Source organism: Cotesia typhae, unplaced genomic scaffold, assembly GCF_013202065.1.
Source record: "Cotesia typhae breed Kobodo isofemale line unplaced genomic scaffold, CoteBio_Ctyphae contig_23, whole genome shotgun sequence".
Taxonomy (NCBI): Eukaryota; Metazoa; Arthropoda; class Insecta; order Hymenoptera; family Braconidae; genus Cotesia; species Cotesia typhae.
This window is the reverse complement of record NW_027423729.1, coordinates 1,711,152-1,725,387: the sequence shown is the minus strand read 5'-3', so window position 1 is coordinate 1,725,387 and position 14,236 is coordinate 1,711,152. Positions and strand designations below refer to the sequence as shown.

Sequence of the window (14,236 nt, the reverse complement as noted above, 5' to 3'; positions counted from 1 at the left end):
GATAGCCGTGAATAGACATCAGCTGTTTTTATACACAGACTAAGATCGATAGAGAAGGGGCAAAATAACAACAATATCTGACGCTGACTTGTATATTTATGAACGGCGCCATCTTTGTAAACATTTGAGACCGGTTATTTAATTATTTTCAGTGCAGTCGTCATCGTAAATGACAGTTCACAATTCGCCGTTTACTTATTGATAACGTGTTAATGAAATCATTTATTAGTCATTAAAGGAGTTTGTTTAATTTAATATGTTAATTTTTTGTTCAAGATAAGGCGCCATCTTTGTGGCTGTGAAGATTATGCGCAGAGAAGTTCAATTGATTTTTATTTACAGTATGTTTTTTATTATTAATTATTAAATCCAAATTTTAATTGGTTAAGAATTATTATTTTAACAATAACAAGTACTAAAAATTATTTTATTTAATTTAATTTGACTTAAATAAAATAAATATCAAAAACAAAAATAAAAAATGCTCCTAAAAAAATGAATTAAAATTATGACATTAAAGTTAACTGTCACTTGACAATTTTTTAATTTTTTTTAACAAAAAATTTGTTCTAAAAAATTATTTTAAAAAAATTACATTTTTAATTTATTAAAATTTCTATAAGTTCATTTTTTGAATAATTTTTTTTTTTGCTATAATTTATTTGTTAAAAGAAATTAAAATATTTGTGAAATGACAGCTAAATTTAATGGCATGAAAATTAATTTAGCAAATTATGTCAAAGAAAATCAGAAAAAAAAATTGACATTTAGAAAATTAAAAAAATAAATTTTGATTTTTTTTTATTGATTCAATTATAATAAAAAAATATTTTTAAAAAATTGCATGTGTAATTTTTAAAATTTTCTACATGTAAAATTTGTTCTTTAATAATTTTTTAATGTAACAAATTATTAAAATTTTTAAATTTCGGCTAACTTAATTTTCATTTTTTTTAAATATTTTTTTGGAACAAATTTTTTTTTTTAAATAAAATTAAAAAATTATGAAGGAACTGCTAACTTTAATTTCATAAAAGAATCTGCAGTGTTTTTTGTTTAAATAATTTAATTTAACAATATTTAATATTTAAAAATTAACTAATGCATGAAAGTTATTAAATTTGGTAAATTTTTAATTATTAAATGATATTTTTAAGGAAAAAAAATTGAATTAAAGAAGATGATGAAATATTGAGATGTCTGAGGAAAATGACCGCCATGTTTGAATGAAACGTTGAATTTGAAGAATTTATCACGTGTACCACTACCAATCGTCCACGACTTTCACGATGTGATGTCACGATCAGCCAATTGAATGTACGCTGATGTTCTACAGTTACTTAGTTTTTTTTTTTTTTTTTTTTTAATTATTACGCCAATCTTGGTGAATCATGACCAAGAGAGTTGATGATTATGAGCGATACAAATAAAATAGAGAAAAAGTAGTTGACATGCTCGAATTAGTTCTAGAGAGTACGCTCGTTATGTCTATTAACTAACATTGCGTCATAGAATTAAATTTTATTTACAATTTAATTTCTTTTTTCTGTAAACGTAAATAAAAGTATTTAATTTTCCGTTAAGATGCTTCGAACGTTTTATAGCTTGTAATTAAGAAAAAATAAATGATTGCAATCACTTAGTAGAGTTAATTATCAGAGTGCAATAAATTGTAAATGAATATTTATTAAGAAAATTGGGTGTTTAAGACGTTATGTCAGGCGGATGAAATAGAAAGTCTCGAGAAACTTGCTGAATTTTCTCGATTATTCTCAACAATGACGATGCGTTTAATGATAAACTCTATCGTCAGGGTATGAGTAATGTATCAACATACGTAGCCCGCATCGCCGAACATGGGTTTCATTTTTTTTTTTTTTAAGTTATCGTATTGACATTTAAAAGCCATTGTTATTGTTAAGAGACTGGTAATTTTAGAGTTGCAAAAACAAGCAAGGCTGAAATTTATGCAAAAATTAAAAAATTTGTACAGAACAGAATACGGAAAAGATTTAAGAATGAAAATTTTTATATAACACGTGTTACTTCTATTGTATCAATAAACATTAGACTTTTATTTATTAGATAATCCGACTAATACTTTTATTAATATCATAAAATTAAACAAAATTCACGTAATTAAGGCTAACGTACGAACGTAAATATTTATTATTTACATCTTACTGTTCACTATTTACTGTTAAAAAACTAATTACTAACGAGATAACAATGTGAATAAAAGTCAAAGAATAATAAAAAGAAAATAATAATTTAAAATGGTGAGACTGAAATAATTATAAGTCAAAACGGCAAACAATTATTGCCGGTGGGAAGCTAAATAATATTAAAAAAAATCTTATTACGTTTCAAGTGCTGTATTCTATCATCATTATTATTATTATTATTATTATTATTATATTATCTGTGAGATAATTGGAGCGTTACTGCATTAGGCGTTAACGTTAACGATGGAAACAGGGCTGACAGGATGTTTATAAATTAACGATAGACTTTATGTCTTTCTATTTTATTTATGAATTATCGATGTGTTGAGAAATGTCTCACGTCATTTTGTGCTGACGTTAAATTAACGCAAACTTTTATTTTTATTTACCAGATAAACAGTAATACACATGTAATTGATTTATCTTCAATAATAGCGTGAAAGGCTTTTATTTTACTTCGTAAAATATTTGACCTAGAGAATGTTTTTATCGGTAACCATCGCTTGTCAACTTCATTATTAATTTATCGAAATAAATGTAATAGAAGCATGCAAACCGTTAAAACATGCGCGAACTATGTAACGAGGTGTGAATATAAATTTATCTCAGGTAAAGTTTCGTCCTGGATAAAAGCTTCGATTTTCATTCACTATTTTTTACGGAATTTCAGATTAATAAATAGAAAAAAAATTCATTTTTTATTTTACGGCTAAATTATGATTTTTTTATGCCCGGAGTATCGGGAAATAATTATTGTCGTAATTATAAAGGTAATTTTGTCAAGCTCATCACAATTGCAATCCTGCTCGCTGGATTACCGACCACTTCTATTAAGCCTTAATAACGAGTATCGAACATCCGGTATTTTGTTTACATCATCGGAAAATTATTTATGTAAGTATTGTTTTTTAATATTCAAATAATTTTAGCTTAGAAGATTTGTTAATATTTATAATTAGTTGTTGCGGTTATTAATTATTTTTAGCGAAGATAGTTCGGCGGATTTTTAATTTTATTTGATGTTAGATTCTATAGAAAAAATTACGTTAATTAGAGATAAAAATTTTTATCGGTTTATGGGTCGTAAAATGTTTTGGATATTTTTTTTTTTTTTTTTTTTTTTTTTTCATTGAAATTGTTAGGAAATTTTTAACGACTATTAAAGAATTTATTGTCTCGTAAATAGATATTTTTTTGGGGTGAAGAATATTTATAAAATCAGGTTTTTGAGAAGATTACTTGTTTTTTTTTTTAAATAAATTATTTTTAAAAAATAATTTTAATTTTGACATGTAATTTTTTTATCAATTTTTGATCAATTATTGTTTTTTTTTTTTTTTTTAATAAATTAAAGAAAATCATAGTAAAAATTTCAGTTTAATTTTAATTGAAAGAAAAATAAAATTTTCTTACATTTTTAAATTTAGTAAATTGACAAAAAAATTAATTCATTTTAAAAATTAAAAATGCTCGATATTCATTAGGGTGGGTCAAAAAAATCGAATAATTTATTTTTGACTTTATACTCTGAAAAATAGGTTCGTAGACACCTAAAAAGAATTCTCTCCAAGTATAAGCTCTTAATTATAACGGGAAGGTCCTCCGCTTTGCGGGTTTCTATTTTTTTCGAATAATCAGATAAAAAAATTTATATCTCGCTTCCAACTGCTTGGAAAAATATTCCGTGGCATAGATTTTGTGAGAAATTGAATGCTTTACAAAAAGGTCTCTTATGACTTTTTCAAAAACTCAACCGATTAAAAGATAATCATAGTTGAAGTTTGGCTATTTTAAGGAAAATATTCGTTTTTATTATGAATTTTATAAGTCGATGAAAAAAATTATTTCGGATTGCGGAACTCATGATTTTGTAGGAAATTTACTGCTCTACAAAAATGGTCTCTTATGATTTTTGATTAAGTGAAGCCGTTACGAGATATTCATCGTCAAACATTAACGAATATCAATATTTCCAGTTTTTGATCAATAATTCGATAAATTTTAATTTAAACTATGAGTTTCAGGAAAATTTACATAAATTTGAGTTTCGATCGATAAAGAAATGTTATAATAAGTTAGATAAAGAATTATTGGAATTATCATTGATTTTCCTTGGAGAAATGCCTCAAGAAAAGATTTCTTTCAAACGTCCTGGTGCTGTTCATCATGCTAGATGGATGGCTAAGGCCATTTATAGTTTGAAAATGTATCTATTCAGAGATGAATTCAAACTCTCTCAGAAAGAATTGCATGGTCTTCGTCATTTCTGTATTTTTATAGTCACATTGTATTTAAAAGCTTGGTTTTCATCAACTTCTGCAACAACTGCTGCTTATCATGACTTGCAGTTTATGAAAAATTTATTGAGTACAAACATATCAATCCTTTGATTTCTTCAGCTACGTGTGAAAAAATGATTTCGCACTTATGGTATTTGAGCGATGAACTTGCCATTTTATCACTGTTTGACGATGGCGTTCCATTAGAAGTAAAAAAAGTATTGTTGAAGCTGTTAATACTCGTGAAGGTACAGATTCTAAAGCTAAAAGATTTGTAATTGCTAAAAAGATTTGAATTCATTGGCGCAGAGAACTCTGAGTGACTTTGTGTCTAAAAAGTCATTAAATCTTTTCAAAATCTTCGATCTACCGTATGACTTTCTTGATATCGATGTTGAATTATGGCCTACTAATGAGAGTTATCTCGAAAATAAAGAATACTTTCAACAACTAAAAGTTGTCAATGATTCAGCAGAGCGAGCTGTTGCATTAGTCAGTGAATATAATCAATGCTTGACAAAAATGAAGAACAATTCCAGTACTTATTGCAAGTTGTCAAAGAACATCAAAAACATTCCCAAATTGTAATAAAAGAAATTATTTATAGTAATAGCGTACTGTTATGTTAAAAATATAGACAATGATATTGCAATTGATAATTCAATAAAAAATTTATCTATAAAAAAGTTAAATACTGGTTGTTTCTCACTTGATTCAATACTTTTCATATTAAATTTGACAAAGAAATATGTCATTCACTTCAAATTAAACTAATTATTGGCTATATGTCGAAAAAATGCTCTAATTTCTTGTTTTAATGCAATCAAACAAGCTCAAGACTGAAAACAATATTAAAAAAATTGTTTATAACATTTCTTTATCGATCGAAACTCAAATTTATGTAAATTTTCCTGAAACTCATAGTTTAAATTAAAATTTATCGAATTATTGATCAAAAACTGGAAATATTGATATTCGTTAATGTTTGACGATGAATATCTCGTAACGGCTTCACTTAATCAAAAAATCATAAGAGACCATTTTTGTAGAGCAGTAAATTTCCTACAAAATCATGAGTTCCGCAATCCGAAATAATTTTTTTCATCGACTTATAAAATTCATAATAAAAACGAATATTTTCCTTAAAATAGCCAAACTTCAACTATGAATATCTTTTAATCGGTTGAGTTTTTGAAAAAGTCATAAAAGACCTTTTTGTAAAAGCATTCAATTTCTCACAAAATCTATGCCACGGAATATTTTTCCAAGCAGTTGGAAGCGAGATATAAATTTTTTTATCTGATTATTCGAAAAAATAGAAACCCGCAAAGCGGAGGACCTTCCCGTTATAATTAAGAGCTTATACTTGGAGAGAATTCTTTTAGGTGTCTACGAACCTATTTTTCAGAGTGTAAAGTCAAAAATAAATTATTCGATTTTTTTGACCCACCCTAATATTCATATTAATAATTTTATTTTTATATTTTTGAAACTTAAATTTATTAAATTAATATTCATTTAAATATTTAATAATAATAATTAAGAGTTGATTTCTTCGATTAAAAAAATGTCACTTAATTAATTTTATAAATCCTAAAATTAATTATGAAAAATTTATTACCTGTTAATTTCATCAATAATTAATTGAATCATTAAAATAAACAGCAGATGAATTGTCAACATTCGTCAGTAATATGATAAAAAACATATCAAACGACGGAGTACTATCAGCCGTAATAGACTACAATGAATTAACAACCGAGATTAAATATTATGAATCAAAAATACCACGTCCGCTGTTAGTAATTGTCATCAATGAAGAACGAGATTTAATAGCATTAGAGACACTATCAAAAACAATAGACATGAATTACCCAGTCTGGCTGATTATATTTACCGGGTCATCGAAAAATAATTCAATGTGTGATTACTGTCTCAACACGAGCGTCAATGAACTATCATTGAGCTTCCGAACGGAGATGATCGTGTGGTGTTGCTGTGATCCAAACTATCTTCACGAATGGTGGTCGATTGACGGAAAAAATTTTCGAAGAGGTTACTTTGGTAATTGGTCATACGAAACAGGAGTACAGGGCGTCAATAAAAATTCGCTGTTTGCGATCCGTAGTGCTATTAATGCGCCTCTTCGAATCGCATACGTTAAAGTAATTATATCAATTATTAAATTTATTTGTTTAAAAAATTGCAAGGATATTGAGCGACTTATAAAAAATTTTTTTAGGTTTTTAAAAATTTTAAATATTAAAAAAAAATGTAATATTTTCTTAGGAGACCCAAAAAATAAAAAAATCATTTTTTTTTGTTTTCTTAATAATTAATTTTTTAGAATTCAGTATTTTTCAAGTACAGAAATGGAAAAATGGGTGCATTTATGGGTGACATACTCAGCGAATTGACAAAGACATTAAACATTACTCCGCTGATGAAGAGTGAAAGTATTTTTGGGATCTATAATGAAGACGAAAAAACATGGACAGGTATGGTGGGAAGTGTTTGGCGTCGTGATGTTGATATGGGTGTTGGTGAAGTAACAATGACAGTTGAAAGACGTGAAATATTAGACTTTACATTACCATTGATTTTATCACCCTGTCGTTTATACTTCAGAGAGCCAAATAGCACATTACAGTGGTCTGCTTATTTTGAGGTTCATATTTTTATTATTATTACCATAATAATTTATTCTAAATTAAGTGGGGTCCTTCTTCTTACATTAGAAGGTCTCTCTATCACGATATTTTAATTCATGATCTAATCTTTCATAATAGATTTTTTTCTTTCTCTGGTCTCTTTTAAAACACAAGTCGTTATCGACAGCCATCTAATTTATTTTTTGATGCGTTTTAATTGCCCGTCATTGGAGAATGCCCCATGCCCATAATAATAATAATAATAATTATTATTATTTTTATTTTAATATATCAATCATGTCTGCATTAGCTCGCCTTTTATCTAATTCAAATACTTTCAAGGCATTTAGCAGCGATATTTGGATGATAATGATTTCGATGATTGTCCTGATTCCCGCTCTAATAACTTTGATCAAAATACATCAAAGTAAAAAAATGATTTCTCATATCATTGCCGAGAATTATCTCAACGTTTGGGGTATCTTTTGTCAACAAGGATTGTCTGGTAAAAATAAAAAATATCTTTATAGATTGAAGGTTACTTTTTTATCATGTTGACTGTCTATTTGTATGTCTGAATTACTCGATTGTATTTACAGAATTTCCGGCGAGAACATCGCTGAGGATAGTCTATTTTGCGATGCTTGTATCGGCGTTTATACTATCAGCTGCCTATTCAGCCGCACTTATAAGCTTTTTAGCGGTGTCTGAAGATAAACTGCCTTTTTCTTCTTTGGATGAATTTGTTGAGGACGGAACTTATAAGTTTCTTGTTCTCAAAGACAGCGCTGATTACGATTTAATTACTGTAAGTTTAAAATATGATTATTTATTCACATTTTAGCTATCAATTAGTTTTTCAATTAATAATTACTAGAAACCTGCAGGCCGAGATTTACGAATTATAAATAAAAAAAATTTTGCTTAATAAATTTTTGACATTTCTAATCACACTGTAGATAGTTTGGGTACTTTTTAAATAAAATTTAAAAATACTTGTGCTTTAATAAGGTCAATTATAAATAATTTTATTCTAATTAAAAAAATGGAATTTTCTCAAAAAAACAATTATCTTGAAATTTATAATTAAAAAATTATATTTTTATTTATTCTCTTAATTATATAGATTTATTTTTAATTTAGTATTCAAAAGATCCGATATGGATGGATTTGAAAAAATTAATGAAAGCTGAGCCACTGTTACCACCATCTGTTTACGAAGGATTCTATCAGGTTTAATTTTTCTTTTGTATTATTAATTGTTAGTTTAGAAAAAAAATTTTGAGTTATAAAAATGAACAAATAATTTTTTTTTTTAAAGAAGAAAATTATTACTGGAGTAATTTTATAAAAATTAAAGTTATTTATTATTTCTTCAGTAACTTGAAAAAAAAAAAAAAAAAAAAAAAAAAAAAAAATGAATAATTATTATTACTTTTTGAAAACGAGTCTTTTTCCCGTAAATTTATTTATAAAAACTGCTTTTAATGATATTTATTTATAAAATAGGTATGTATAGAAAAGGCAGCATTCTATGCAAGTGATGCTATGAGAATGTCAATGAATAATACTTTTCCATGTGATATAACGTACATTGAAACAGGGAGATACGATAGTCTTGCCATGGTACTGCCTCGTAAAAGTCCTTACACCGGAATACTTAATCATCAGTTAACTATATTTATACTAATGCTTAAAATGAAAAATATTTTCATTTATAAATGCATTATATTTAATTATTAATGACAAAATAATTATCGTTTTAGGATTCATAAATTCCGAGATAGAGGAATACTCAATAAATTCATTCAGAAACATTTCAACAAAAAGGAGACTAAAATAAACACGTATACCGCAGTTACGATACGAGGTGTTGCGCCAATACTTGTTGTTTTTACAGGTGGAATAACTTTTGCAATAATTTTACTTGTTATTGAAAAAGTTATTTTTTTTTACGCTCGTTACACGGCGACAACGCGATCTGGTAGTGTAACGCCGATTAATGTTCAACACTTTCAACATTCTTTCTCTTTCAAGGTAAAAGGACATCATTTTATCAATGGTGCTACTAAGGTCAATAATGATAATGATAAATTTTTATTTCCTCGAAAAAATTATTATCCGTAAACAATTATATATTTTATGCTGTGTAAATATTATAATTATATTTTATAATAAAATGTGTTGTTATTAAATGGAAAAGAAGAAAATGTATAAATAGAAAAAATAAACCGAGTTATTATTTTTATTTTAAGTAAATTTTTAGACGATTGTAAGTCGTAGGTCGGAAGTAGCAGCCTCAATGTTCTATGCAAATGTTCAATTTACGGCTGATAAACTGAAATAAAATTGTGAAGAATAAAAAAATATTTTTCAAATTAATTTTAAAAAAAATTGAAATTTTGATCGTTATTTTTGATAAAATAAATAATCTAATGTATTAATTCAATACATTAAAAGTAATAGTGTTTTAAATGAAAGTCATTATTTATTATACATTATTTTATCTGTATAAAATGTTAGAACAGTAATTGCCGGTTTTCTCATCATAAAAAAAAAATTTTTTAAAGTTAAATTTATAATCAATGTAAAAATTTTTTAATTGAATTTTTTAATGAAGAAAGTGTTTAATTCTTTATTAATCTCAGTATAAATTATACAGAAAAATTAATCATTGAATTAAAAAAAAATTAAACATTAAAAAAAAACTAAATAAATTTTTTAATTAAAGAGTTTGATTGTTTTAAATTAAATAAAGAAGAAATAAAATTTTTAAATGAAGTAAAATTTACTTGAATTAAAAGAACAATTTCTTCAGAATTTTTCTCTTTAAAAAAGTTAATTTATTTTTTTTTTTTTTTTAATGTAAATAAAAATAAATACAAAATAAATTGTGAAAAATTTTTACGCAATTTTTTTTTTTTTTTTTTTTTTAAATTTAATGTTATATTTTTCAATTTATAATAAAGTTATTAAAGTTAATATTTTTAAATATTAATCATACATTTCTAACTAAATGTCAGAGAAAATAGGCATTATTAATTTCAGTATAATAAATTGAAAATTTAATAACAATGATTATATTGTCATCGGAAATATTGAGTAGTTAATATATGGTTTGAAAAAATAATAATTGAAACATTAACAACAATGATTGACAATTGTTGTTTATAAAATTATAACTATTACTTACTGCCTAGAAGCCACTATCAAAATTTGAATAATTATTGACATCAGTCGGCGTAATTGTAATCCTAGCTAGATAATCATTCTATCAATAGTAATAGTAGTAGTAACAGCGACTTATGATGATTTTAACTTGGACAAAGATATGTTATCCCATAAACTTTTTAATAAACGTAACAAATCATTCATCTCCGTCATTTTTCATCGAGGAATTTCAACGTGTAAGAGATAAATAATAAATCATAAAGAAAATAATAATGAAAATTAGGTAAGGATACTTTTAGTGCCGCAAGATAATTATTTTGATCGTAAACAATAGTATTTGCCACATAAATTTAAAAGTTACAATCTCAAAAGAGGATTTATACTATGGAGATATTGTAAACAATATTCATCTTAATAATATTTACTGCAAAATAATTGTTATGTAATTTGTTGGGTGATAGTCATTAAAATTATTTATCGATATTTTAAATTGAAAAATCAGAAGTTATTTTACTGGCTCCTATCGTTAAAATAATTAAAATTTTTATTACTGTCTAATCACGGCTGTAATAACTGTAAATTTAACGTTAAAATTTTTTGAAAAATTATTTTTATTATTATTAATTTGGGCAAAAAAAATTCTTTGTCTCCAAAAATTAAAAAATTGATTATTTGTCTTTAAATTTAAAATTAAAAATATTTTTTAATTAAAGTAGTAATTAAAAAAAATTAGTTTTTAATTTTTATAAAAATATTTCAAAGTGTCAAAATAAAATTTTATCAATTTTAAAAATCTCAGATTTTATAAAATTTCAGAAACTTCCTGATTATATAAAATTCTTTGAAAATTTTATGATAATCCTTGTTTTCACGGCTTGTAGTCACCCTGTTCTCTGAATTAATTAAACAATAAAGTAATTTAATAAAATTTAAAATACTTTTACTTATTTTTAAAACTTAAGTACTTGAATATTTTTAGAGGAAGGATAAAGGCTTTAATAGAATCATAATAAAACCAAAAGTGACTGATAATTAAAATATACAAGCATCTGAAAATACTAGCTCACCCAATACGAGCAGCTGGATCTTTTAAGCACATAAATAACTTTCGCAGCCGCTGGTTTACGCACTGAATTAATTTAACGTAATTCAGGGACAAAGACCCTTTGGTTAAAGATTTAACGATAGGCGCAGAGGCATAAAACGAGAGATTCCAAAAGTTATTAACATAAAAATCTCATCTGCGCTTCAAATACCGATCAAGGGTTAAAATATTTTATATTAATTCAAAGTGATGTACATATGGGTCGTAAAATAAAATAATTTTTTTTTTTGCGAGGGCTATTTTGTAGGAAAATATGAATTAATTAAAATTTCATAAATATCAGAGAGTTGAACCGAAAAATTTACAAACTCAGTGACCAGCGTATTGTCTGGAAAGTAAATTACAAGACTAATTGTAAGATAAGTGTATAAGGTAACAATAAAAGGTACAGATTGTTCATGATCCCGGATATGGTTAAGCACGCGTTCCGCTTCCGTTTTTTGCCATAACATATCCATGCAACGGAAATGTCCCCATCAAGCTTAAAACCCTGCACAGCCTTATTAAAAATTCTACTCGCATGCTTCCTTTCAAGCCTACGACCAAAACTGCCTAACAATAAATATATGTGTACATATTTATTATTGCTATATCTATATTCACTTACACTCGAGTATAATTCACCCGACTCGCTAAATTGAGTACCAAAATAATACACGGTAAAAAATTTCGCGTCAAAAAATTATGAAAATAAAAGCCGACATTTAAAAATTTTTTTTGAAAAAATTTCACTTAAAAAATACAAAAAAAAATTGTCACATATAAAAAACTTGAAAAAATATAAGTGCAATTTTTTATAAATTTTTTTTTTAGTTGTAATTTAATTAATAAAAAAAATCAAAAATTTTTAAACGCCTGCTAACTTTATTTTCTTAAAAAATTTTGTGTTAAAAATTTTTGTGTCAAATATTTAACACTTTTTGATGTTAATTTAACACAATAAATTTTAAATTTACACATAAAAGTGTTAAATATTGAACACAAAATTTTTTGACGCAAAATTTTTTACTGTGTAGCAAATCTTATGGTCAGTGAACCCTTTAGCGCCGAAATTCTGATGCGTATCATCCTTCATCCTCTCCCTGAAGAATAAAATAAAATAAAATAAAAATTAAAACCTAAAACGTGGGTTACAGTCAAAGTTTTACTCAACACCGTGGATATCACCCACAGTTTATAAAGACACCAGTAGAAAACTCAACAATTTATAGAGGCGCTCAATGAATTTACATGCAACCGCACAATAGATCGTGTGTAATAACGTAACATAGCTAATCAACGCACCGCCATAAATGGTAACGTTTTGATCCCGAGAATGTTTGTATATATTAACATACTGAGGTTTTAAAGCTGCAACTCTTTTACAAGAGTAAACGGCCTTGGGGGTGTGCCGTTTGAACACCGTCTAAACAAGTTAATATAAAACTTATTCTTAACTTCCCACTCGTCTACTTCTCAATACAAATATACTTGTAATAAATTTATCGCTTAATAAAATTCCAGAGTTGCCAATTTTTATTTTAAAATTTTACCCTGTTTGGTTTAATTCTTTAAATTGTTTAAAAATAGAAAATCAAATTTTTTTTTATACATAAAATGTGTGTTACACTTAATTGAAATAAAATAAAGATTATTTTATCTATATTTTTTTTTAAAAACTAGTTGAACCGTTTATTCTATAAATTTAATATATTTCTTTGGTGCGTAGGAAGTTTTTTAGATAAAAATATATACAAGGAAAAAATAAAACAAGCTATTTACCGTTTCACGCAATAACGCAGCATATCGAACGCAAAATTGTAAACATTACAGTTTCAAATGCGAAATAATTTTATTGGTTGCAAATTTTAGCGCAGAAGCAATTTTTAAATTATATTATAGTTGGAGTAATTTTTTCTTTCATTAATTCACATCCAATTAATATTTTAAAATCAGCAAAAAATTAATTAGAAATTTTGTAACGCACTTAGATTGATAAAAAATTAATTTTATTTAAAAGAAAAATTTTTGATCATCTTAAATCAAACAAATAAAATTTTTTCTACTTGATTAAAAATTATGCAATTTTTCAAAATAATTTTTTTTGGTTCAAAAAATTTTTTTTTTTAATTAAATTAATTTTTTTATCAGGGTACCATTTAATTCCAGTGATGATTATCGGAATCTATCGATTATTAATTATTTTCACAATCTACCACCATTGATGTTTAAATCTCCAGCTCTAAGAAAGTCAATGACCCTTTCGTAGGTATATTTGAATTCTTTATTCCCCATTTGTACAAACAATTGACCAACACAAGGAGTGTCAAGTGTCCTCCCGTCTGTCAGAGTAACACTATTGTATTATTGTACATAAATATTAGAAAGGTATATAATAGTATCGGCGATAAAAACTAGCTCAAACATTCTTATTCTCCGACCTACGACTTTTTAACCGTCTCTTTCTTCACTATCTATGTTCTGTATATACATAATACCTACTGCACCGTTCAGTTACCGATTATTACTAATATTTAATGTAACCTATAGCTAATACAGTGGAACAGTGCAGTGGGAAAAATTTTTTATGGAAAAAATATACATAAAATAAAAATTTCTCCATGCGTATTTCCGTTGAAAACATTTTTTTTTTATATATGTCGCTTATTATATATATTATGTGTAAAGATAATATTTATATTAAAAAAAATTTACAAAAATTTCAATTTTACAGATAAAATAATTTATTTACTAAAAAAAAATTAATTCATTCATTTAAAAAAAATTTTGAATAAAAAATTTTATTTTGAAAATTTAAATTATTTT

General features: G+C 25.6%; 1 protein-coding gene across 3 annotated transcripts; it reads left to right on the top strand.

Annotated features, from left to right (window-relative positions):
- The first annotated feature begins 133 nt into the window (after positions 1-133).
- Positions 134-9,436, top strand: LOC141524784 (putative glutamate receptor). 3 transcript variants are annotated; one of them, XM_074238853.1, is made up of 9 exons: positions 134-341; positions 1,158-3,119; positions 6,170-6,669; positions 6,870-7,172; positions 7,498-7,660; positions 7,755-7,963; positions 8,299-8,388; positions 8,665-8,825; positions 8,922-9,436. In XM_074238853.1, exons 2-9 carry the CDS (start codon positions 2,942-2,944, stop codon positions 9,280-9,282), a joined length of 1,965 nt encoding a protein of 654 aa, XP_074094954.1. In that variant the 5' UTR covers positions 134-341; positions 1,158-2,941; the 3' UTR covers positions 9,283-9,436. The 3 variants fall into 3 exon arrangements, with proteins under 3 accessions (XP_074094954.1, XP_074094952.1, XP_074094955.1); XM_074238851.1 differs by having other exon boundaries at positions 6,852-7,172; XM_074238854.1 differs by having other exon boundaries at positions 6,852-7,172; positions 8,759-8,825; positions 8,922-9,141.
- Positions 9,437-14,236: the final 4,800 nt, after the last annotated feature.